The sequence below is a fragment of the Haliotis cracherodii genome, unplaced genomic scaffold (assembly GCF_022045235.1).
Source record: "Haliotis cracherodii isolate W230 unplaced genomic scaffold, xgHalCrac1.p SCAF_15, whole genome shotgun sequence".
Classification (NCBI taxonomy): Eukaryota; Metazoa; Mollusca; class Gastropoda; order Lepetellida; family Haliotidae; genus Haliotis; species Haliotis cracherodii.
In genome coordinates this window covers 28,940,996-28,968,963 of record NW_027266270.1, presented here as the reverse complement: position 1 = coordinate 28,968,963, position 27,968 = coordinate 28,940,996, and the positions used below count along the sequence as shown (strand labels likewise).

Genomic DNA, 27,968 nt, shown 5'->3' with positions numbered 1-27,968 from the left:
CTTTATTCAAATGTGTCATGGTGTATTCTTAACTCAACAGTTTGATGTTTGAGAGAGCAGGATTACAAGGACCAGAAATGGAGATCACGAATTATTAACAATATTTTAAAGAATAGATCCGATCTGCAACCCTTTCGAGAATGAAGACATGGAAAGTAAACTGACAGATCTTCATTGTAAACGACAGCTAAAGTCACACGAAGGACGTCTAAGGACAGGCTGGTCATGGCTGGAAATTTCACATCTTCGAGACGAGGTGGGAGATGAGAGCACACAGGAGTGCTACTAGGAACTGTGCCACTGAACGTACGCCTGCTTGACACAAATATTCTGCATAAATATATGATATGCAGCTTGTGCATCCTACTTGTTATTCTGTTACTCTGTTGGGATTGGATACTGCGTGCATTTGAAAACTTATCTTTAGCCAGTGATATACCTGCCAACATTATTTCCCATCTTGCAGTATTAACTGGATCATGCCCCATCCATAAAAGAATCCCATCCGTCCACCAAAACAACTGAACCCTGCTTCATTCACCATCATTTCCTGCAACAACCATATTACCTTCAATTTGAAATATCATCTTACCTGTACCCGCCATCCACACCAACCCCCACACGCCACATCCACCAACGACCACCCACACCAACAACCACATGCCACACCCACCAACAACCATCACATGCCACACCCACCAACAACCACCCACCAACAACCACATGCCACATCCAACAACAACCACCACATGCCACACCCACCAACAACCACCACATGCCACACCCACCAACAACCACCACATGCCACACCCATCAACAACCACCACATGCCACACCCACCAACAACCACCACATGCCACACCCACCAACAACCACCACATGCCACACCCATCAACAACCACCCGCCAACAACCACATGCCACATCCACCAACAAGCACCACATGCCACACCCACCAACAACCACATGCCACACCCACCAACAACCACCTACACCAACCACCACATGCCACCCACACCAACAACCACATGCCACACCCACCAACAACCATCACATGCCACACCCACCAACAACCACCCACCAACAACCACATGCCACATCCAACAACAACCACCACATGCCACACCCACCAACAACCACCACATGCCACACCCACCAACAACCACCACATGCCACACCCATCAACAACCACCACATGCCACACCCACCAACAACCACCACATGCCACACCCACCAACAACCACCACATGCCACACCCATCAACAACCACCCGCCAACAACCACATGCCACATCCACCAACAAGCACCACATGCCACACCCACCAACAACCACATGCCACACCCACCAACAACCACCTACACCAACCACCACATGCCACACCCACCAACCACCACATGCCACACCCACCAACAACCACATGCCACACCCACCAACAACCACCACATGCCACACCCATCAACAACCACCACATGCCACACCCACCAACAACCACCTACACCAACCACCACATGCCACACCCGCCAACAACCACATGCCACACCCACCAACAACCACCACATGCCACACCCACCAATAACCACATGCCACACCCACCAACAACCACCTACACCAACCACCACATGCCACACCCACCAACAACCACATGCCACACCCACCAACAACCACATGCCACACCCACCAACAACCAACCACACCAACCACCACATGGCACATCCACTAACAACCCCCACGTGCCACATCCATCAACAACCACCCACACCGACTCCCACATGCACCCAACCACCACATACTCTATCCTCAACGGCTTTTTGACCCATTACCCAGAAACCTCCTGCCACATCCACGTAACAACCACCCACTCCATCCATCAAGAAACACCCACCATCCACCAACACTACCTGATCAATTCATCAAACAATCCACGCTCTCTGGCGCTCACTGTTTCAGTACAGGTGCAGAGAGACTCACCTGAACATGGTACGATTTCTTCACATATAACTCTTCTGTTACTGTTTGCGTTAGTTCCTTTCAGCCTGAACTTTGTTCCACTACTGGCGTGAACCGTCGCCCGGTCAAAGTTAGCGGCCATGTTGGGTGTTTGCCAGCGTCCTGCTACGTCAGCCTCTGCATTTTTGTTATCGCTGCTACTTGGGGCAACCCAGGTCCACGTCCCACCGATCTTCTCCAAGCAGATCCAATATGTTTGAAAACCTGTACATCAACACATATAAAAGTAATTCATTTGTTCAAACCTGTTCCGTGGTAATTACCATAGTAGTTCAAACATTCGATACCATGATGAAAACCGGGTTCGATTTCCATTTACGTTCTACTATTGGTTTCTTGGTGCATTGCTACAGTACTAATCGGAAATGAGGTTAATTCTAAATCGTTCTTTCCAAAGTAACAATATTGTTTTTCTTTTCTTTAATTTCGCTCAACTCCTGGAACACGTCAATAAAAATGACAAAACCCTTTCCATTTTCATAAAAATTCTCTGCCAAAAGCATAGTCGACTATACCACGAACATGAGATTATGAAACACTAACAAAGAGTGATGTTACTAGGAGTTCGCGAAAATGTGAATGGTTCCTGCTCATCAGTGGATAAGTTAAATGCAAACTAATATTTGTAAAATTGATCGTATGACAAGAATAGGATACTCTGTGGGGACAGTGATTTTTTATCAAGAAAAAAAATTGTTCCCTGAGGCTTTCAAAACATACCAGATATACAGGGTATTCTGAAAAATGTAAGACTGCTTGGTTTCTTCTTTCAGGCAAAAACATCTTGAAACGTCTTGAAGCAGTGACCGGTCCATTACTGATGGCCTCTCGCGAAGACCTGCTGGCCTCTCGTCATGCCCTGATGGCGTCTCGTAATGACCTGATGGCGTCTCAGGTCATGATCTGATGGCGTCTCGCCATGACCCACTGGCATCTCGTCATGATCTGCTGGCCTCTCGCCATGCCCTGATGGCGCCTCGTCATGCCCTGATGGCATTGGGCGTTGCTTATGCTTTCAGTCACTGGTTTGTCCATCCCAAGCATGATTAACAACTGATCGCAGAAAAATAGCTGGAATATGGCTGACGTATTCTCTTTTAGGGGCACGAAATCCAGGGAACAGGTGGTTTATCTTATTACACAAACGAATATCACATAGTTTTACCTATTCCGTCCTCGAGTTTGCTGGCGAACGTGTCATCTTCCACTCTTACAAGGCGTAAACTGTTGACTTCACAGAACGTCTTGGCCTCCACGTAGTTCATCGTACTGTCGACGCCATAGAGACATCGGCCACCTATCTTTGCTGTCAGGGCCATTGCCGACGGCAGACTTTGCTGGAATACTTGAGTACAAGATGCACTACCTGGGAAGTACAGAGTGGACAATAAGTAAGTACGTACTTATTTTAAATTATAAAACTCCAGTGACGTTATGCTATTGTTCTCCAGGGGGATTTAATCTCATAAATAGGGATGCTGTAATATCCCCGGGATTTTATATGATATTTCAGGCATATTTGCTATATGATGTCTTAATATATCCCCTGGATTTGATTAATACAAGTTTCGTTTAGATTGTAACATATCCATGTTTCTCGGTAGAAATATATTTTGCATTTGAACACAATGTAATGAAATGTAAAATCAATGACAAATGTTTTCTGTAGTCCAGTGAGTGTACCATTAGGCCACAGAGGCGCTGACAAATCACAACGTTTTTAAGAATGACTTTTTCCAAGTTTAGTACGCCACCAACAGATATTTTACGTCCGTTTCCTAAGGTTCATGGACAGTATGTTTGAAACATAAAACTGTTTATTCATGTTGTTTTAAGTTTCTTTTTTTTCGGTTCATAAGCTAGCTCAAACACCCTCTCGGGTTTTGAATATCATAAAAAAATTCTCGGACGTGCTTTATCCTTCACGTAACACCTTCATATAGTCAAAAATATTCTCCTGACCTCTGAGTCGGATATCCCGAATATGAGCTACTGTAGAAGTAACATTTTAACATCATTCCTATTTTATCTGATACGATTATGCGCCGAGGAATATGGTTGTGATACACCATTATTTATTCACATCCTCCCCCTTTTTGTGATGATTTGATGCCTATGAATAAACACTGGAATATATCATCCAAAAAATGGCTACCACGGGGAGGTGTCGCTCGGGTGAAATCAAGCCATATCTCCAAGGGTTATCGCTACAATGAAATTGTACCGCAATGTGACGTCATCGGTTACTATGATGTCACAATCAAATGACATCACTAACCTCGACACCACTGCAGCTGTAGTTGTACTGTTTACTTGAGACACTGGTTTTAACTGTTTAAAAACTGAAACATGTTTTTCAATAATAATACAATCTAACCGTTGTGTCGTTTGATATCACAGACATCAATACTCGTCCAAAAACACAAAAAGTTTAAAACTTCGACTCGGTTGAATATCGGTTGGGGTCATTTACGGATAGATAAAGATAAAAAGGGTAGGTCGGTACCAATCTCGTTCAAATCTGGGGACACGGGTGGCTCGGTCGTCTAAGGCTCTGCAATTTTATGTGAAGAGTTGTGTCCCCTATGCGTGCCAGAAACCTATGCTCGTGGATTTGAATTCCAGATTCGCCCTGATTATGTTTCTAGGTTTGTTACACCATACCGGTGCTACTGGTGGTACAAAGTGGTAAGACCCGTGAAGATTCCGGGATAGAATAGATCTTCGGCAACCCATACTTGCCGTAAAAGGCGACTATGCTTGTCGTAAAAAGCGACTAACGGGATCGGGTGGTCAGGCTCACTGATTTGGTTGATGCATGTCATCGATCCCAATTCCGTGGATCGATGTTCATAATGTCAATCACTGGATTGTCTGGTCCAGACACGAATATTTGCCGACCGCCGTCATATAGCTGTAATATTGCTGAGTGCGGCGTTTAACAACAAACAAACAAACAAACAAACAAAGTGGTAAACGTCGAAGACCTGCATCACTTCGGGACTTCATCCCACATCAAGCTGACAAGTCACAATACAACTACAAAAGGCAGGTCACTCGCTCATACGTAAGCTGGATAGATCTATTTCTAATTCTTTACAGGTGTTACGACTCCAGGGCCAAACGCCCATGGTTAAATATAATACGACAAGTATATTTTGGCAGCTTTCTTGTTTGATGCCACAAGAACATTTCGGTAAGCAGATATATATGGCGTACCTTCCCGAACATTGTGATATCTTTGCTATGTACAGTGGTCATGGTAGTTTAAAGATTAATGATATAAAGTGTTAATATGTTTCAAGAGGAAGGTGTCTACCTTTGTACACTGTCTGGTCAACACACGGACATTTGGACACATCCGATTCCTTCGCTAGGACCGACTTTTCTATGAACAATATCTGGAACAGTTCGGAGAAAACGTTAATAATAATTGTATATAAACATTTATTACAAAGTTCTGTATACAGTGTACCACCAGAACAATAAACTCTTTATGTTTATCGGCAACAGTTGGGAGAAATTGATGCTGACAGAAATCTCACAACGCTTACAAGACTTAGACCCCAGTGGGGTTCCTGGTTAGAGCAGGTCCACAGCAACCTATGCTTGTCGTAAGAGGCGACTAAATGGATAAGGTGGTTAGGCTCGGTGACTTGGTTGGTCATCGTATCCCAATTAAGTTGATCGATGTACAGGATGTTAATCACTGAATTATCTGGACCTGACTCGGTTATTTCACGACCGCCGTCAAATAGCTGTCTGCCAATACGCATCAAACACAGAGCGATTTAAGTATTATGGCAGACGTAAAGTTATCTTAATGTATGGGAAATGCCTATGGAAATTATTGATTGTGGACGTTGACTATCATAAAATTTGCAAAGCACAACTGCGGGATCTCTCAGAGCGCGGTCATCAGTTAAGATCAATGTTGTACATTGCATGGTAATTGACAACAAAATAAATAGCTGTTCATATTCTACATGTTTACCCTGTTGGTATCGGCCTGCAAAGCAACAAACTTTAGGTCTGGGAAGCCGTAATCATCACCGGCAACCTCGTCCCCCGTAGCCCGGTAACAGGTGCCCCCGATATACGACGACACTGTGACTTGGCTTCCTGCAAGCAATCAGGAGACCATCAGTTAGGATCCAGGGTTTTGAAAAAGAGGGGATGCAAACTACCGAAGTCAGGACAAACACACAGAGGACTGACACATGTCGTACACTCACTCACTCACGCATTTACACGCGTACACAACTCACTTACGCATGCATGCAAGCACGCTCTCAGAATTGACTCGCTCACGCATTCATTCGTATTTCTGCAGGTTTCACCCTGTACTGGGTTGGCCTGGAACAGTAAGATTTGGTTGGTATGTACGGTATCTCAAAATATGAAATAAAACGCATTTCTAACAACCCATCAAACGATCGTGTCGATATCTCTCAATTTCCGCCGTTAACATAGAAACTGGCAGAGCTAGTACATTCGACTCTGTACTGGTGTTCGATCCATCACTGTTCATTTGGTGTAGGGCGGTCGAGTAGCCTAGTGGTTAAAGCGTTCGCTCGTCACGCCGAAGACCCGGGTTCCATTCCCGACATGGGTACAATGTGTGAAGCCCATTTCTGGTGTCCCCCGCTGTGATATTGCTGGAATATTGCTAGGAGCGGCGTAAAACCATACTCACTCACTCACTAACATACTCATTTGGTGTACTTAGGGGTGTACCATTTCATTTCTTAGTGTGTGCGGTATGTGTATGTGTGTAAAATACACAGCTTATAGTTTTTATAAATAAAAAACTCCATCTTAATCTGCTTGAAAAATAAATATAATCCCATCGTCAATGAAGAGTCGGGAAATAAATATGGCCTTCCTCATCAGTACAGAGTATTCGTAAGCAAAGCCATAATGTTCGATACATGGGTATGGTAAATAGTACAGTACGCCTGTAACATCAATAATCATTTCAAATGTTCTATATATTTCATGATGCCATATCACGCAAGTCACTGTGTTGTATCCTTGGACAAGGTTATTAACTCCGCTTGTCCCACTGTGATATGACAGAAACAGTTTACTGTGATGTGAAATACCGATTAAAGCATTATTTACCCTCACTTGGAAACTCAAATACATCCATCCATCCATCCATCCATCCATCCACCCACCCACGCACGCGCACACACACACACACACACACACACACACACACACACACACACATACATACATACATACATACATACATACATACATACATACATAAGAACACAAATACACACTATGCATCCCATCAGTGCACTATGAGATCGAGCACTATGTATTTGAACAACGTTACCGTAAACAGCGACGCCCGTCGCGACGCCCGTTGTACAGAGACAATCATCCTTTTCAAAACGGCCACAATTTGAATATGGGCTCTGATCGACGTCACTGCTCAGTACCCATACGGACTGAAAGAAGAATGCAAGGTATAGGCATATGTTAACAATTGAAGACTTGAACAGCATGAATTGAACGAAAGAAAGCACACAGAGAAACGTGACGAAAAGAGAAAGGTTTTGTTATCTTCAATCTTTAATCGATATGTATCATATATTCCTACAACTGTCATGGGGCAGGGGTCGTCTAAGGCGCCGCGATTCGCCCTTGGACACGCCAGAAACCTATGATTGTGGGTCCCGAATCCCGGTTCGCCCCGATTGTTTCTAGGTTTGTCAGCACCATACCCGTGCTCGTGGGTTTCACCGAGGTGGTAAACGTCTGAGACCTGCATCACTTCGGGCTTTCCCACATTAAGCTGACACGCCATGATATAACTGGAATACTGTTAAAAGCAGCGTTAAACCCACCTCACTCACTCCTACAATTGTCAAAGAACTCTAAGAGACTTAAAAACAAAGTAGTTAACAGTTTGTCTGACGTACACTGCCATTGGCGTTCGTCAGTTCAAAGAACATCGTTGATACGTCCCTCCCAAAGGTTGTACCGTCAGTAACGTTTCCGGTGGCTATGTAACAATCTGACTTGCTCAACACTTTCAGGGCAGCTGCAGGGATTCAAAATGCATCCGTTACATGTTGACACAGGTAGCATTGACATGGAAACATAGGAAGCGTAGGCATTTCAAATTGTTATGAATTCAAAAAGAAATGTTTTCAAATTACGGAAAATATAAACAGTTACTTTTTTATGCAAATTGTTTGAGTGGCGGGTGCTACCGGTAGAGCAGGATATGCTTACCTTTTTCGCAAACACCTGGAGTCGTCACTGATTGTAGTGTTTCATGTACGTAGTTTAAACCCCTATTTTGCCTTTTACGCCTAATGGAATATGTTTCGCCCAATAATCGAGTTAATCTCTGGAGCTGACGTTTTATATTTTTAACTGCTTTTCTGATACTGATCTTAATTAAATAGTTTTTCAAATGTTGCAACATGTAAGTTTTTTATGTGCATTTAGCAGTCGGAAGGGCATGATGAAGAGGCAAGGAGTAACTCCGAAACGACGTTACATCCAATTAAGATATCGATGTTGCTATCCCTAACGGTTTGATGTCTTCACAATGAGTCTTTAATTACATGTCTGATCTACAAACATTGTTTCTCCTATGGTGGGATGCATGATATATGAGACGTTTCTTTACCTGGAAGAACAAATGCAAGAGCCGTAGGGCTGTTCACACACATGCAGGTTCCTCGATCTGTACAAAGAAAAACATATTAAAATAAGCATATGAAGCATCTTCCCGAGGCAAGTTAACTACCTTGCCTCGGGAAGATGCATATGCACATGAATCAATGAATACGTCAAGAAAATGTGTATCGACCTACTGCGAGCCATTTATTAATATAAAAAAAGGAGAAAGAAAATGAACGAAACAAACTTCAAATATTTTCTTTTTTTCTTTTAATTTATGTAATATATACAGAAAACCAATGGTTTTATAATATGCCCTTATTACATTAAGCGATACTAGTATACATACATAATTTCTAGTTTGGTTTTCTTTACTTACGGGAGCATCCTGATGCCCGCCCTTCACATACAGGACGATATGACAAGCTTTCATTGCCACCCTTCCACAAGAATTTGTTCTGGCTCGGCGTTGTCATGGTGAATGCCCGGTCATAGTTATCGGCATCCTGACTCTGTTCCCATCGAGCGTTCGTCATGGCCTCCCCTCCTGCTCCTCCCCAGCGCCACGTCCCGGACGTCTTCTCCAGGTGCATCCAGTGCCGGCTATACCCTACAGGGGAGATGTAAACATGGCACATCCTAAATGGAGAATGATATGCTTTGAACTTCTGTTTGAACACACTATAACGGGGAAGACATGGGGTCTCCGTGGCTTCGTGGTCCTTTATATTAAGTACAGCAAAGTACGGTTAAAACGAACACGCTTATAACGAACTGACGGATATAACGAACTATTTTTGGTCCTGTCTATTTGCTGTATATATTCCGTACATTTGCTTATAGCGAACTACGGTTACAACGAATTAAAATTAGTGGTCCCTTTGAGTTCGTTGTAACCGTAGTTTACTGTATTATGAAGTGCTCGTTTACTACAGAGTCATTCATAAAATACGGTCATCTTAGAGCCGACCATTTAGATCATTAACTTGAGTTTCATTTCAGAAAACGTTCTCAGTGACTGTGCTCTATGAGCACGGAATGCACATGTCGATAAAAATTTAAGCAAAATGGACAATTACCTGTGGCTTCAAAGACCTTCTTCTGCTTCTGAGGATCCTGCAGTTGCACCAGTTTCAGGCCGTTGTCCTCACAATAGGCCTTGGCTTGGCTGTAGGACAGTACGTGATTTAGACCGTAGACACAGGTGCTACCGAACTGAGTATTTGACTTCATGCAGTCGTAGCCGGCAAAACTTGTAGAACATTTGTCGCTGTCTGGTAAAGAAAGTAGATATAAAGTAACGAAAGCAAACAGATTTCAGTCGGAGTTACTTTGAAAAATGCAATTTGTTCAACAAAAATGGAGCCGTTTTTTGCTGTATGAGAATGTTCTGCGAGACTTACTTCGAACGAGGGTTTCGTCTGTGCACAAGAGGTTAGTATCGCATCTCTGGCTTGAGACCTCGCTCAGTTTGCTGCTAAGCACCCAAACAGACTGAAACAAAGGACATGAAGGACATGATGGACATGAATCAGATGGTAGCATTTTTTATAATATTTTTATATTTAATAATTCACTTCCACTTACGCCAACATCAGTCTTCTTCTAGGATATGCATGTATTCTTTCATAGGTCAATCATACACTGAAGCTTGTTACCCCATGACATATATATGTATGATTGTTTCCAATCGGTTCCAAAAAGGACAAGGCAGAGTGAGAACCCTTTTGGTCCACCGGATATGCTTTACATATCTTTATGAGTGAGTGAATATGGTTTTACGCCGCTTTTAGCAATAATATTCCTGCAATATCACGGCGGGGGACACCAGAAATGGGCTTCACTCGTTGTACCCATGTCGGGAATCGAACTCGGGTCTTCGGCGTGACGAGCGAACGCTTTAACCACAAGGCTACCCGATCGCCCCCATATATTTATAAAAGTTATTAGAATGAGAATTAGTGTTGACTTCAACAATTGCATGTTTGAGACGGATACTGAAATTGAATGAATCGGTAAGACTCAACTGTGTTAAACAGGCCGGTTTTGAATTTTTGTTCTATTTGAACATGAGAAGGTCTTTGACCCAAGTTATTTTTCTTAGAAATGTTATAAAAAACGCTGCAAATATATAGTAATATATAGGAGTTCATCACCCCCTTGATAACGTTCAGAATGTGTACCATACAACGGCTATTTGACAGCCATATTTCACGCTGGCCCAATGGGTCTTAATACCAATTCGTCCTTTCTGACTTTGTTGAGGATTTCGAGGATTGCTTTTTCTCATCATTCCAAATCCCCTACCATTTCTCCTACGAGTTATTAACTGACCATTGCCCAACATAGTTTCCAGGTAAAGCCAAAAGCCAAACCAGGCCAAAGACTTGTTGTAGATTTTCTTTGGCAGGATGCTGCAGACTTAATTAATAAATATAATGTATTTCAATGTTGTCGCGGTTTAATTGAGGTTAATTGTCTCTCTTGAAATGAAATATGAAACTAAACAAAACTGTGTTCAAAATAAACAAAATAATAACGTTGATGCATTCCATATTTTTCGGTTCTCGGCAATTTAGGACTTCAAATGAAAGGACCACTGTATACGACCCTCGCAGATCCGGGTTAGAATTGGTCTTTAGCAATCCATGGCTGTCGAAAGAGGCAACTAACGGGTTCAGGTGGTCAGACTCGCCGACTTGCTTGATGCATGTCATCTTGTCCCAAGTTCGTAGATCGATACTTTAGATGTCAGTCGCTAGAGTGTCTGGTCCGGGCTCGATATTTTTTTTATAAACCGCCGTTATAAAGCTGAAATATTGCTGAGTGCGGCGTTAAACAACAAGCAAACAAACAAATCACTGTATTCAAGTAAATTGGTGATTTCAGTGTTAGAATCGCCCCCAACAATCCGTTGTGAGTCTGTGTTTACAAGTTCGACGTAAACCTAAACAACGTCATCCTGCATTCTCACGCATTAAAATCATTTCCTCTCTTTGTCACTCGAAGACATGCAGTAAACTATGGTTATAACGAAGTAAAAGGGACCACGATTTTTAGTTCGTTATAACCGTAGTTCGTTACAAGCATATATACAGCATATATACACAAATGACCGGGGCCAACAAAATAAGTTCGTTATATCCGTTAGTTCGTAATAAGAATGTTCGTTATAAACGTAGTTTACTGTATGTGACAACTCGTACCATTAGTCGATAGGTTCAATAAATGTGTGTTTGTTTGTTGTGTAACACGGGACTCAGCAATAATCCAACAATATGACAGCGCTCTGTAAATAATCAAATCTGGACCACACAATCCATTGACATCATTGAACCACGCAATTGAGATACGGTAACATGCAAACAGTCACCGAGCCAGGACACACGATCCATTTAGTCGTCTCTGACGACAAGAATAATTTTCCTTACTCGGAATTCCCACGCATCAATGAATATGTTCTGTATTCGTTATATATGTGTGGTGTGAGAATATATGCACTTACGCCAGAACCTGGTCTCACCAGTTCATAGAACTCAAGTGAGGCAGTTTGTCCGAAGAAGTCGCCCGTCCTACCGCTCCCAGCGCTTGGAAAACATTCACCTTTTAACACCGTCTCAGGGATACCTGTCAAAGAAAAGTTTCATCCAATGCTGCAACAAAGTACTTACTTTCTTTTTTGCTTATCCGCTATCCATCCATCCTACATTTTTGTCCTTAAACCAGAATGACACTATATAGCTATTAATATAAAACTTACAGGGACTCAGTACATTCCAGTGAGTTCGGCTTCGAGTTATACGTCGGCTTTCAAGGAGACACCCCCCCCCCCCCCCCCCCCCCCCACCCACACACACACACACACACACACACACATACCTGCACGGAAATGTTGCGGACAAACTAATTGTAATTATCTGGGCGAATATTGGATCAAACACTGACCAGTTGATTCTGCCTAAGTTAAAGAAATGAAAAAAGACACACTTTAAAATCTAAAATCGATTAATAAAAGTACCTATCAAATCTACGGTTGCCCATAAGGGACATGGAGTCTGTTTTTCAATATTTTGATATTTCACTTACTTTTATCGTAACCTTTTGCAAATTAACACAATTTGTCATACAAATATGTGATAAATCATGTATTAAAACAACCGAAAACATGGAAAATGTACTTTCAAGTAACTATTGAGTCGCTGAAATGTGAAACGAAAATGTCAAAAACTAAAATGGAAATGTCAGAAACAAAAACGAAAATGTCAAAAACTCAAATGAAACAACAGAAAACTATTTCCACGGCGGTTTTCTGTATTTTCATTTGAGTTTTTGACATTTTCGCTTTTGTTTTTTTAATATTTTCATTTTAGTTTTTGACCTTTTCGTTTTGGTTTTTGACATTTCCATTTCAGTTTTTGACATTTTCGCTTTTGTTTTTGACATTTTCATTTTAGTTTTTGACATATTCGTTTCATATTTCAACGATTCAATATCTTCTTTACACATGATTTATCACATATTTGTAAGACAAATCGTGTTAATTTGCAAAAGGTTACGGTAAAAGTAAGTGAAATATCAAAATATGGAAAAACAGACTCCATGTCCCTTATGGGCCACCGTACTTATCCTTTATTTTATATAATAACGTTTGAACCCCCAAAATCAAACTCTTTAGAAAGAAATCCATAGAGTCAATTAATTTTAGGATGTTGTCACCATAACTGAATTTGACCTTCGGTTGGATTGTATGGAAATTACAGAAGGACTCCATATTGATTTTGGACTATGTTGTAAACATGCGGCCGATGGCACAATGTGTGTATGGAAACGCTGATCATATAACTTAAAGCTATTTCGACTTACGTGATGTGACTGATTTATAGGTACAGCGCAAACCTATTAACTCGAAATTTACTACCTCTCAAGACGACGTTAGTTAATGGTCTCGATAGATCCCTTGTCGGCACTATGGTCCAAAATACGTACTCTGCTTGTATCGAAGTACGGATAACTCGATGTCTATTTAGCACCTCGTCACCAGGAATTCGAGATAATGAGGTTTACTTACCCCAGAAAGAGAATGCAGGGGATAGGGCTGCGGTGACACACATGCAAGTGCCAATGGGTGGACCATCTGCGAGGGTAAACAAATAAGGGTTGTGTGAGAGGCATTATTCTTGAATATCCTGCGTCTCAAATCTCCATTTTGTTATGAAGAATACCCTGGACCTATTATCAGCCATACCTTTGTCCGTTTCGGATGACACGACGTTAAAAATGGACACATTGCATGACTATAACAAGCGTCATATCGACATTTACTGGGAACGTCTTTTAGGATAAGGACTTCCCTCCCTAGTTTCAACATGCTGTCTCTATAGTCAGGGAAACATCATCTTCCCGAGGCAAGGGAATTAACTGACTGTAAAAGTCCAGTTTCCATCCTTCCCGAACTAGGCTGGAATGTCCAGGCTCGATCGTAGCGCCAACAGTGACTATTACGAATTTTGGGGAAAGGTACACACACCGTGTCACTTCAAAACATACATGCCGGGAAAAAACACCAATTACCATATACTCTCTTTAAAATAACCGCCAAAGTGACATACTGACTCCGAGTCGACCAGTCCTTGTTTTAGCCCCTTAATGCCGAGCGCAAGACAGGGTATCAAACAAGTACCATCTTTTAGCGTCTTTTGGTAATGACGCGAACGGGGATCGAAGCCCGGACATTCCTCTCTCCGGGCGGTCGCTCTACCACTTGACCACGGAGGCGGTCGAAGCCATTTTGTAGCAGACCGAAGTAAAAATCATGTGCTGTCTTCGCAGTATCCGATTGTTGTATGCGACCAACATAAATTAGCCAACCATTCACACGTCAAAACTGAGTTTGAAAAGGCTATAAATGTTGGCCAAAGTATTAGTGAGAATAGAAACCGATTCTATTCCTCGCCAACAGTTTCTCGAACTTTACAAATTAGTTTGCAAACTGTTTTCCAAAGTTCACAAACACAAATATATACATCGCCAAACTTACTAAATTTAGCCATTTATATCACAAAACAATACATTGATGGACAGGATAATGGAAATAATGATATATGGGTTTAAAAAAAAAAACGACCGTTAAACCATCAGTGCTGGATACTAACACTCGGTGTCTGGCACCCACTAGAAACAAGCCTGTCCTAGATCCAATATTTCTGACAACGGCGTAAAACTCCATTCACTCAGACTCAGCTTGCATTCCAAACATTTACCAATGGTTCTCCCTACTTCTTGACATACGACCTTCTTCGAGGGGTTTGGATTAGATCTCTTGAGTTTCGGCCCTTGCACATAAGCGTATTGATCGTCGTTGTTCCCATTCCAACGTCCCACCACGTCGCTAGAGGCGTCCGTGTTGTTGTTACCGTCTATTGATAGCCACGTCCACGTTCCGCTTATCTGTTCCAGGCCAACCCAATACTGACTGAAACCTGCAGAAATACGAGTGAGTGAGTGGGTGTTTGGTTGTGGTTGAGTGAGTGAGGTTGGTTGGGTGCGCGTGGTTGAGTGAGTGAGTACGTGAGTACGTGAGTTTTTACGCCGATATCAGCAATATTCCAGTAATATCTATGAAACGCTGTTTGCATAAACATTATATACGTTGGTAGGAAGGGGGTTTCACAAAAGTGGGAAAAGTCTGCGCCACTTCGTGTTTCTTTCTACATCAAGCTGATGTGCCGACATGTTGATATAACTGCAATACCGTTCACTCACTCACTATAAGATATGCTTATGTTGTATATAATATTTGTATGGTTCCACCAGGACGTCCTTTCCCTGCATAATTCAGTCTGCAAATTGATTCATGTGCTGGTCGAAATCGCCGCGTAATTAAGCATATATTTGACGTATGGACAAAATTACGACCTATACTTCCCTCAAACTGACTCATTTAGGGGTACCAACCAATGGCGAATTGATTTTGAACAGACATCGAAATGTTGCCTGACACGGGATTATGCCAGAAAACTAATTTGGTCTTTATATTACCTGTTGCAGCTGATATTTTATCCTGGGTAGCCTGTGTTTCCACCCAGGCCAGTCTTAATCCCTTGTCTTCGCACAGAGCTCGAGCAGCGACCCGCTTAACGTTGCTGTTTACGCCATAGATACACCTGTCGTCAACCACAGCCTCAACGACACTCTCCGAGAAATACACCCGGCAGCCTTGAGCATTGATAGTCGTCGTTGGTCCTGATGAGGTAAATAGTGGACGGAACTATGACGTATGAACTATGAACTACGTTTAATATTCCAGCTAAATGACGGTGGTCTGTAAATAAACGAATCTAGACCAGAGAACCCAGAGAATGACTTCATGAGCATCGATCCACGCAATTTGCCTGACCACCCGATCCCGTTAGTCCGCCTTCATCTAGCTGGAATATTACTGAGTGCGGCGTTAAGCAAACACACAGAGATATCATTAAAATGATTATGTAGAATGTAGCGATAACCTGCTTGTATCGACTACCCCTCTCTGCAATGAGTTCCGGTAGACCTACCTCCTCCACTTGTGCAGTAAGTGCTGGCTCCTGCATCAAGATGGGTGCTTAGCACCCACACCGTCTGTGAAATAATGGATATAATAATAAATTATCTATGTGCTTCATTCATATACGAGACACGGTAACGTTGTCTTCGTGCAAATAAAACATTATACATTAGAAACATCTTTTAATGTTAAGTTCACGTTCACTGAAGAGCGCGCATCACATGACAGCGTAACTGACGTCCATGAACAGATGTTGACGTCCAAACGTGTTTCACCTCAAAATATTACAACACATTACTTTTCTCTAGGATTTAAACATGCATACGCTCTCCTAAGTCGCCAATGCTTCAAGGATGTTGTATCTGTCAACGATGATCATTCCACGTGGAATTAGTTGTTAACGGATGTTGGAGACGCAGTGTGCAAGTGGCGAAAAGCGCCAGGTGCTGAGATCGTATCCCGCTAGTGACCGGGTTGTTATTCAGCCTCGGGACTATCAATGTATATATATTTTACCGTGTTGTCAATACCCCTAGTGTACAGTACATACACCCTGTGCACTCAAAGGAACACACCCGTCCGATGGCAGATGGACAGATGGCGGAAACATGAATACGTACTTACACCCGAAACACAAGTGTCAAGACGTGTGGTGTCACCCTGGGCAAGTGACTTACATTCAGCAGTTCAAATGTGCCTCTGTTCACCCAGCAGGGAATGGGTACCCGGTATGTGAGTCGGATGTAAAAAAATCCCTAGCGCCCGTAGGCAGCTTGGGTTGTATATTCCCCAGGGAGTTGAGAATGATAAGTGGAAGGACAGAACCTGTGAAGCATTGACGTTGACATCATATTTGTTTGTTTGTTTGTTGTTTAACGCCGCATCCAGCTATATGATGGCGGTCTATAAATAATCCAGTCTGGACTAGACAATCCAGTGGTTGACATCATGAGCATCGATCTGCGCAATTGGGATATGATGACATTCATAAACCAAGTCAGCGAGCCTGACCACCGATCCCGTTAGTCGCCTCCTACGACAGGCATTGTCGCCTTTTACGGCAGACATGGGTTGCTGAAGACCTATTCTACCCCCGGACCTTCACGGATCGTTGGTATCATAATATCACTGCCTTTCAGGATCTATATTTTTTGCGATACGGTATGTGGTAATAGTCCTAAGGTGATGTATAAGTTAGTTCACGATTAAGTTCAATACTGTAAAGTGGGACGAAACTACCAAATACAACCTCCGACATTTAGTCGTTTGTCCTTTACAGCGTGAAGGTACATACCCGAGTCCACAGTCTCAAAATAATGTTAAATAAAGGCTCTTACATTCAGACCTGGTCGGTTCACTTCGTAGAAAGTAAGAGTTGCCAAGCTGCCGAACAGATCACCAGTTCGGACGCGTCCGGTCGCATTGAAACAGGTGGACACTGAGACCACTTCAACACCCCCTGTATCAGATATAGGACATGAAAGTGTCGTCAGTAAGGCAACATATTTGTTGTCAATACTCAAGAATTAAGACTGACGCTAAAAACTCAGACAGATGTTACACTTGCAGCACGCTGATACCTTTCGGACATATTTGTGTGAAGTGTATTTAAGTGACCCTTCTTAATAAAATACTGCGCCCGCTCTTGTACATCCAGACAGGACAAGATGTGGCGTTGAAACTTGCGTCCTTAAATTTAGGTTATAAGAAATAGAAGTGTACCTTAGAATTTGATACAGGATAAACGAAAGCATATTGAGTTACTCAACCTGAAGTCGAAAACGCCGTGGCAGAAGCATCGTTAACACAGAGACAGGAGCCGGCGGAGGGAGAGCCTGAAACGCGGCCAGAAAAACACAATGTAATGCTCTATTATCGTTGTGGTTGTTTTAGCAGAGTTATATACAAAAGTTATGTACCTTCAGTAGATTTGAATCTCGCTGTATGTAGTTTCTGCAAAAACATGAAACAACACAACCAACTCGCACGCCATTGTGCCAATATATATACATGGATATTCTTTTCTCTATCACGTGACAACTTGCACCACGCATATGTGGGACCACTCTCACACGCTTTATAGTGTATGCCCCAACAGGTTATTGAAGTTGAGGTGAAATGGGGTTTAACGCCGCGTTCAAGATTATTGCACTTATGTGGCGACGCGCGCGCGTGCGTGCGTGCGTGCGTGCGTGCGTGTGTGTGTGTGGCTTGGACGAGTCCGGGTTGCCGATTTAATAGTGCTAGCCACTGAGATACCATGTCCTACTTTAACATGGATACAACACTCACACACGATATACTGACTCTGAGCCTGGAGTCTGGATCAGACAATCCAGTGATTGACATCATGACCATCGATCAAAGCAATTAAGATACGATGACATGCATCAACCAAGTCAGCGAGCCTGACCACCCGATCCTCTTAGTTGGATCTTACGACAACCATAGTCGCCTTTTGCTGCAAGCATGGGTTGCTGAAGGCTTATTCTACCCTGGATTTTCACGGGTCCAATGTACGATGTAACATCACCTGTACCAGTTGATGTAACTACAAATGTTGTTGCCCCTTCGCATACAAAGTCCCGTGTTGGGTTTCCGTTTGTTTTCTTCAGATTCGCATCTTTCACATAAGCGTTTGAGGCATCATTGTTCCCCTGCCAACGTCCTCCAACATCACTAGAGGCGTCCACGTTGTTGCTCACATCTGGAGCGACCCAGGTCCACGCTCCGCCTATCTTCTCCAGGCCAATCCAGTACTGCTTCAGGCCTGTAAACAATCCCAGAGACTGAGATACTCAGGAAATACACATGGTCTGGTCGGCTCTACTATTTCCCTTAAAGGTTGCTTGATACGCGAGTGAGTAAATTGTGTTTTAATCTGCAGTTAGTAATATCAGTGCCCGAGTGTAGGCAAGGCAAACGTGTGGCTGGCAACGTGAACAACAATGCACGTGCGGTAACACACAATTACCCAGGTCACACATTCCAAGCACCCGATTCTCATTTTGGGGGGCTCTAACTGGTCTGTCACCCAGACCTTAGAGAAAAATGTTAAAAAGGAGTCCAACTCAAGTCGAGAATGATTTGGCAAGGATTGTTCTGGGCTCCGTTTGGATTTTATTATCTATATTTTGTAGATATGTATTTGGTAAAAAGATAACTATAATTGTGGGACTAATTGTCAGTCTAGGCTCTTACGACACGCATGGGATGCTAGGGAACTACACGGACTCTTCTCCTGGACCAAGATGCCGCTGTCGTCATATGCTTATTGGCAGTGAAATATGAATTAGAAACAAACAGAACCACGAGCTCACACACACACACACACACAGAAATCTGTTAATTGCGTCTTTTATTACAAATGTAACCAAAACATGGGCACATTTTCAGATGTGATTCCAGGCTACTTAAGATAAATAACATGACATCGTGAACCATAAGCTGCCCTTCTTACCCGTAGCCTGATTCACAGAGTCCTGTATAGACTGCGTCTGTACCCATGCCAGCTTCAGGCCATTGTTTTGACAGGAGGATCGGGCTTCAGGGTATTTCTTGCCAGCACTGACCCCATAAAAGCACCTGCCATCAACAATTCCACTCTTCACACTTTCAGTGAAGGTTGCAGCACACCCCTGAGATCCTGGAACTGTTGGTTAAATTTTCAAATAATGTGTTGATATCCTTGAAACAGCTTGACCCGTCACCAACGCTCGGCTTGAACCGCCGGCCTTGCATAAATAAATAAACATGCCAACGGGAAGTGGTCAACCAGAAGTACATCCTACCCCACGATTTGAGTAAGAGTGAGTCAGTTGGGTTTAACGCCGCTTTTAACAGTATCCCATTTATATCATGGCGTGTCAGCTTAATGTGGGAGGAAAGCCCGAAGTGATGCAGGTCTTAGGTGTGTACCACTTCTGTGAAACACTAGATCATGGGTATGGTGCTGACAAACCTAAAGACATAATCGGGGCGAACCGGGATTAAAACCCACAATCATAGGTTTCTGGCGTGCCCAAAAGACGCAACCCTGCACAGCGAATTGCGGCACCTGAGACGACTTGGCCACCCGTGCCCCCTTTTGAGTAAGAGTTAGTGAGTCAAGTTTTACGTCGCTTTGATCAGTTTATTCAATTACACCACGGGGTATTCTTCAGTTGGAAGACAAGACAGAAGTGACGCGGGTCTTAGACGTTTACCACATTGGCGAAACACGCGAACTAAACAGATTTACAGGAATCGAATCAACGTTCGAAACCCTAGCAATGAAAATGTTGTTTGTTTTGGTTGTTTGTTTGTTTGATTGATTGTTGTTTAACGCCACGCTCAGCAATATTTCAGCTATATGACGGCGGTCTGTAAATAATCGAGTCTGGACCAGGCAATCCAGAATCAATATTCTCACCACACTCTGTAGCCGCCCCCTCGCACACTGGACGATATGACGAACTGTTGTCCCCCCCTTTCCACAGGAATTTATTCTGGTTCGGCGTTGTCATGGTGAATGCCTTGTCAAAGTTCGTAGCATCCTGACTCTGTTCCCATCGAGCGTCTGTCATGACCTCCCCTCCTGCTCCTCCCCAGCGCCAGGTCCCGGACGTCTTCTCCAGGTGCATCCAGTGCTGCATCCAGTCTACAGAAAAGATAAAAGCATGAAACATCCCAAGTAATTAAAAACATTATATATGCTTGGTATAATATATGCTCAACCGGTGTGGCAGGATACGCTCGACTTTTCGCGAACACCTGGTATCACCACTAACCGATAGTGGTTCATAAACACAAGCTTATGATGTAGTCGGACTCGTACAACGGCCTCTGCTTTTAACAGAGATTCATTTATTTTGTGTTTTTATTTGAAACCTTGCTTGAACCCACAATCATGAGGGAAACATAGTATAATTTATTCCTGTGCAAAAACTGCCTCCAAGGCTTCGTAGTCCTTTATGATCATCTATGACCATGCATGACCATTTATGATCCTTAATTATCCCTAATGACCCTCGACGATCCCGCGTCCTCCTTGTACTGAGTTGTTTAGTTTGTTGTTTAACGCCGCACTCGGCAATATTCCAGTTATATGACGGCGGTCTGTAAATAATCGAGTCTGGACCAGACAATCCAGTGATCCTGAGATCGGTCCACGCAATTGGGATCGATGACATGCATCAACTAAGTCAGTGAGCCTGACCACCGGATCCCGTTACGACAAGAATAGTCGTCTTTTACCGCGAGCATGGGTTGCTGAAGACCTATTCTGAATACTGGGTACTGAATTGATTCCGCATACACATACTATAGGGTCTGTGTTAGAAAAGGTAGTGTCAATGTGTATCTTACTTGTTGCCTCGAAGACCTTCTTCTGTTTATCAGGATCCTGCAGTTGCACAAGTTTGAGCCCGTTGTTGACGCAGTAGTCCTTGGCATCACTGAAGGATATGGTATGATCAAGGCCGTAAATGCATGTTGCACCAAACTGTGCCTTTACCTTGGTATGGGTGTAGGTAGACACGATGTTTGCGGTACACTTGGGGCTGTCTTATTACGATAATGAAAAGAAAATGAGTTAACCTTAGTTTGTTGTTAGCATAAGTGACAATGTGTGTGAGAGAGTGTGTGTGTGTGAGAGAGAGTGTGTGTGAGAGAGAGAGAGCGTGTGTGTGTGTGTGCTTGCGTGTGTGTGTGCTTGCGTGTGTGTGTGCGCGCGTGTGTGTGTGCGTGCCTGTGTGTGTGTGCGCGCGCTTTAACACCGTGGCCGCATTGAACAGTGGTTAAGCCTAATCTGGTAGGAGAGCACAAAGTGTGGCACTCCTACATCTTTGCTATTTTGGTAAAATACACGAACGCGGATAGGCGCCGCACAAACTAAGATCATTATCAGGGCGATTCTGGGATTCAAGCCCAAAGTCAGCGGATCCCAGGCCGATAGTCACATCTACCAACAAACTCCGAATTCTACAGTGTAGTCTCATGTACTTTGTCATAGAAAAGAAAAAGGACATAAATGTGTCTAACCTGGTAGCACGACATCGGAAGGACATTGTAGAGGACATGCCGACTCGTCTCCTAAACTGGCAAATGATGCCGATACGATCGTTTTCTGAAATGGGAATTCTTAGTTAGGAGGTTCTTAAATTGAGTAAGATTATACCCTTTTCATAATCCACCAAAATATCTCTCTGCCGAGGTTAGTTAAAAAGGGCTAACTCTAAGACCTGTAATCGCCAGTATTAAATGTTTCATTCAATCTTGGACCCTGAGTGAGTGAGTGAGTGAGTGAGTGAGTGAGTTTGATTTAAAGCCACTTTGACCATTATTCCAGTTAAATCACGGCTTGTCAGTGTGATGTGGTAGGAAACCTGAAGCAGGTCTTGACAAACCTAGAAACATAATTCGAGTTTTCGGACCCGCTATCACAAGTTTCTGCGAAGCCTAATATACGGGACGAAATTCTAGATCTTGACTTGCAGTACCTCAGACGACTAGGCCCCGTACATTGTACAACATACAAGTTCTGTCAAGAGCAAATCATATGCATTTCTACAATGTCACCTCGGAGGTTTTGAATCTAGTCTCTTTCTTTTTTTAAAAAAATCTTCGGTTGTCAAAACAGGACAAACGTATTGCCTAATCCAGCATCTGAACGTTTGACGTTCATTTTGATTTAGGTGAAAACAGACTGATCGACGGTTACATGTTTCTCAGACCATAGAACAGGGACACTATATTTAATTTTAATGTGTTTATAAACGCGTTTGTGTTTGGGTCTCTGTTGATATTAGCTGGCAACTATTATGCGTGTCATTGACAGCGCCCCTTTGTCAATTGACAGCGTTACCTACACTTGGTCTTCAATGGGTCACTTTCTTCACACAAGAAGCGTGTCTACCAATAAGATATAAAAGGTAGACATATCAACTCCAAGTTTGTTGACGCGTGACAACTTTGGAGCGAGTTATTTTCCTCTGCACTGGTTATAAGCCAGACAGAGATCTCACCTTGCAATAATCCTGTTTCAGGACTAAGGCTTGGCATAATCTGTATTGAACTTGAAAATGCATTCAAACGTTCAACAGCAATACTGTTTTGGCAACATAATATCATTGTATAACTTGTGTTATGATTATTTGAATTCCAGCTGGCATGTATATGTTGTCATTATTACTGATGTATACTGGTATATAAGCACATATAGTACCCTGAACACAAATGGATAGGTTTTACAAATATTCCATTATCTGTTTATCGGTAGTCAGGGTTCCCTGGTGCTTGTAGTTCAAGCTATGATAGTTAGGACACTATGTAGATATAGCAGAAGCAGGGTATCTTAATTAATAAACAGTGAAATATAATCTGACATATATACATTAACGTGTGGTAGAACTTAACATCACACCGCTATATGTTCAGGATCTAAACATCGGAATATGTACAAAGACCACTGGTCAAGGTGTAAACATCAAATTGTCTACAATCGGTCTCTGCTCAAGATGTAAACATCGGATTATGTACAACAGGCCACTGGTCATGATATAAACATCAAATTGTCTACAATCGGTCTCTGGTCAAGATGTAAACATCAGATTGTCAACAATCGGTCCCTAGTCAAGATGTAAACATCAGATTGTCTACAATCGGTCCCTAGTCAAGATGTAAACATTAGATTGCCTACAATCGGTCCCTAGTCAAGATGTAAACATCAGATTGTCTACAATCGGTCCCAAGTCAAGATGTTAGCATTCAATTGTCTACAATCGATCCCTAGTCAAGATGTAAACATCAGATAGTCTATAATCAGCCCCTAGTCAAGATGTAAACATCAGATTGTCTACAATCGCTCTCTGGTCAAGATGTAAATATCAGATTGTCTACAATCGCTCTCTAGTCAAGATGTAAAAGATGATCTCTTGTGGTTATTTTCAGACATTTCGGAAAAAGAAACTGACCCCTCTTTGTTCCCTTACATTGAAAATAACCGAAACTTAAACCATTACGTGAACACAGAACACCGATATCAGTGAGTGAGTGAGTATGGTTTTACGCCGCTTTTAGCAATATTCCAGCAATATCACGGCGGGAGACACCAGAAATGGGCTTCACATATTGTACCCATGTCGGGAATGGAACCCGGGTCTTCGGCGTGACGAGCGAACGCTTTAACCACTAGGCTACCCGACCGTCCCAACTTGAAATAGACACACGTTGCGCCGGATGTATTGATATGAGGTGACCAATTAAAGTAAAAAAAAAAAATTTTCTTGTTTGAAAACGATATAAGAAAGTTCTATTTTGTCTTCATTTCCATAAGACCGGACTGTACTCTATTTCACGACGATAAATGCAATGATTGGGGTTACACTTAATTAAGAAATATACAAAGACCACGAGTCGTTTATTTCTTATATGAGATATCAACATTATGTACAGCCTCTTTAAGGACTCCCTCAATAGAATCCGACCTCGGTAATGTCGGACAAGTCCATTTATGCACAGGTGGGTAATTCCCGTATTTCCCCACAATCCACACGTCGATTACCTGTATCTCTTCTCCCAGTACCGATTGCCATACCTCTACCGCTTTGGAATGCGCTCGTTCGGTCATTGCGTTTATCTGCGTTTCCCAGCCATATATATTGGGAACAACTCACTAGACACTCCCCTCTCAAAAATAACGTCGACATATATACGACGTCATCAAGTTGCGAGCGCATGTTAGAATCTCCAGAAATGACGCAATGATATAACAATGTTTATCGTAAAATAAACCACGCTTCGTTCTTCATTGTTCTTTGCAATTTATCGCGTACCTATCTTATAAAAGGCAATAAAACGTACTAAATCTAAACAATTCAAAATACATTTTGTTATTATACATTCTTCATATCCAGTTGAGGTGGTTCGGTAGCGCAGTGGTTAAAGCGTTAGCTAGTTCTGCCTAAGACACGGGTTCGATTCTTCACATGGTTACATATGTGAAGAACTCTGTTCATGTCGTGATGTTGATGGAACAATGCTAAATCAGGCGTTGTACCAAACTCACAATCTCTCGCAATCACCATGTCGACCCCATGTAGGTCCCCACTCGCCCGTTTCCGTAACCTGCAAGAAGACTCGTCCCCTTAACGATGAATGTTATGTTCGAAAATACGACAAACTAATCGGACTGCGCGTATGACTTCAAGTACTTCGTTCAATTTTTTATTTTACACATGTCTTGCATCTAAAAATATACCCTTGATTCAGTTAAATGTGTTCAGCCATACTGTATAATACGGTAAGTCCCGATATGTTTTAAATTACATTTGGAATATACACGAAATGGGGGAATTATACGCAACTAGTTGACCCTTCTTTTAACGATGCCCGTTTGCGCTTAGACGGAACCCAGTCGCATAAATGGCCACGAGAGGGGCACGAGGCGCTATTCGGCTTATCCCGGAATAACACGAGACGGTAACGAATGGTAGGTATTCCTTCTTTTCCAAACTGGGCTAAACACCACCTGTTTCTACACTGTACACTGTTTACTTACCCCTATCGATGTCGTAATGGTAAAGTATGTCTCAGCTTTAGCGATGACTCTGGCACAAATAGGTGATCCTGTGTGGAGAACAAACAAAATACAGTAGACACAAGTCATGTTTACCCACCAGAAGAAGAAAAGAAGAAGTTTATTTGCAAGAAATCCTCAGGCAATATACAAAGACAAAACCTAAATAAAACACAAGAGGTCATAGAATTATCCAACAATATGTTCTTACATTGCAGAATTATGCTCATAAGCATAGTGCAGGTATGTGATAAATCTTCAGGAATTTGTCATTGTTATAACACGTCACCGACTACACTTTGCACAACTTAGGATGTTTCTGAACAATTTCAGGCAGATGTACTTCTCAAAGATGATCATATTTCAAAGACGTTCACAGAAAATGGGATTCGTCGTTAATACAGTCCTAGACGAATTCTTCGATTACGCGATCGCAAAAAAAGATTTGCAGAAAATGTAACTTACCGCAGAATTGCAGAGGGATCGCGGAATTAGTAAATCAGTAAACTAATTTTTATTATTTTCAAGAAATTTGCATTTGAATGATGCCAATACATTTAAGAAACGATCCAAACGTACACATATGTATCTTGCAATAAAACCAAATCTTGAATAAATAATTCGTAGTTTTTAGATGTTCTTGTTCAATGCACAAAATATATTGTGTTCACATCTAACCATAAAAACCAGTGATACAATGCATATTGCATTATTTTATGATTTATACAATGATAACTGTTTATGATGACAGATTATGGAATTATTTCGTTTCGGATTTGGACTGAGATTCTATACCATCATCGCATGCTGGACATGTTTACCGTCTAGTTAAAAAAAAAACAGGCTTATGCAATATATAGAACTATGTAATAAACTGTACAAAGAAGTTAGGGGTCATGCATAGTTTGGGGGATATAGAACATTGAACATAAAATATGTATGATCCCTAATTTTTATGTTCAGCGCGCACGCACGCACGCACGCACGCACGCACGCACGCACGCACGCACGCACGCACACACGCACATATACCACCACCACCACAAATTATGTATATATCACACACAACAAAATTAATAATTAGGAGCTTTCGTGACCGTTTAAGTGTTGTTGGTCGTGGTACATAAGACGGTGAGGCCATGTTACATCAATGTTCTCGGGCGAGTGTAGGGCAAGACAGGGGACCAGATAGGGGACCAGATAGGGAGCCAGATAATTTTGCTTGATTGTTGTTGTTTTTTAATGCGGAATAGTTACAATATATAAAATGATTTCAGTTTAGATATGTTTATGTAAACCAAAACAATCATTTTTCGTCAGGATATAAATCAAGATACACTTTCAAACGACACCTATTCTGAATGAAAGTATACAGCAATCGATGCTAAGCTATTGTCTAGGTATATTTATATATATATAGAAATCACATACTTGATGGTTGATAACAGATGCAGTCTCCAACATCAATGCTGTGTACCTCCACGGCGATGGAGGCGAAGAGCAAAGTCCACAGCATCGCTGTTGAGTAGTATGTAAGAGACAAATCAAGCAGTACAATATGGCTCACTGCTGCTGTCGAATCTGAGACTGTTTAGCAAAATGCATTGCTCTACTTATATGGCGAATTATTTCAGTGCAAAGCAGAAGGCATTATTATTTCTTTACATGCCTTTAAAGCGGAGGCGCGCATTTACTATTAACATTTGTATACACCCCTTTAAATGGGAATAGTACTCCGTGTGACTCCTTCATAAAAGTATGAATAGATTCATCTTTATATGACTTCTGAATGGAATCATTGAACAGACTTTGTGGCGTTGTCACCTCACATGAACCAGAAAATGTGTAAAAAATGTACCAAAGTGCGGCAATGCGACAGTTAGAACACAATGTTAAATATTTTGCCTTGACATTGTCCCGTTGTCAACTTTTCAGTAAAACACCAGCTTGCACTGGTACGGATTGGTGCCGATTTTACAGTGCTAGCTAACTAAGATAGCATACAGCATGAATACCCCACTCATGAAAACCCCACTCAGGCACAGTGTTTTGGCCCCTTAAAGCGCGCGTCAGACAGGGTAACAACAATCTTTTACCATCTTTTTTGTATTCACAACATACTGGCGTACCATACTCAGGTATTCAATGCCAAATCAACAAAGCAAACCCTCAGCAATATATATACATAACACTGGTAGCACAAAGCATTCT

The 27,968-nt window shown here is 42.2% G+C and overlaps 1 protein-coding gene across 1 annotated transcript; it reads right to left on the bottom strand.

Moving 5' to 3' along the window:
* Window positions 1–5: 5 nt before the first annotated feature.
* Window positions 6–27,332, bottom strand: LOC139462493 (uncharacterized). The gene is made up of 25 exons (XM_071244252.1): window positions 27,189–27,332; window positions 25,740–25,807; window positions 22,223–22,307; window positions 21,548–21,745; window positions 20,613–20,840; window positions 19,662–19,853; window positions 18,735–18,971; window positions 17,971–18,036; window positions 17,539–17,660; window positions 16,212–16,275; window positions 15,697–15,900; window positions 14,919–15,137; window positions 13,727–13,792; window positions 12,164–12,285; window positions 10,062–10,152; window positions 9,738–9,932; window positions 9,038–9,268; window positions 8,666–8,722; window positions 7,947–8,068; window positions 7,358–7,472; window positions 6,002–6,129; window positions 5,327–5,408; window positions 3,173–3,373; window positions 1,969–2,211; window positions 6–312 (listed from the first exon to the last, which is right to left on the bottom strand). The coding sequence occupies exons 1-25, from the start codon at window positions 27,271–27,273 to the stop codon at window positions 239–241; spliced, it is 3,495 nt and encodes a 1,164-aa protein (XP_071100353.1). The 5' UTR covers window positions 27,274–27,332; the 3' UTR covers window positions 6–238.
* Window positions 27,333–27,968: the final 636 nt, after the last annotated feature.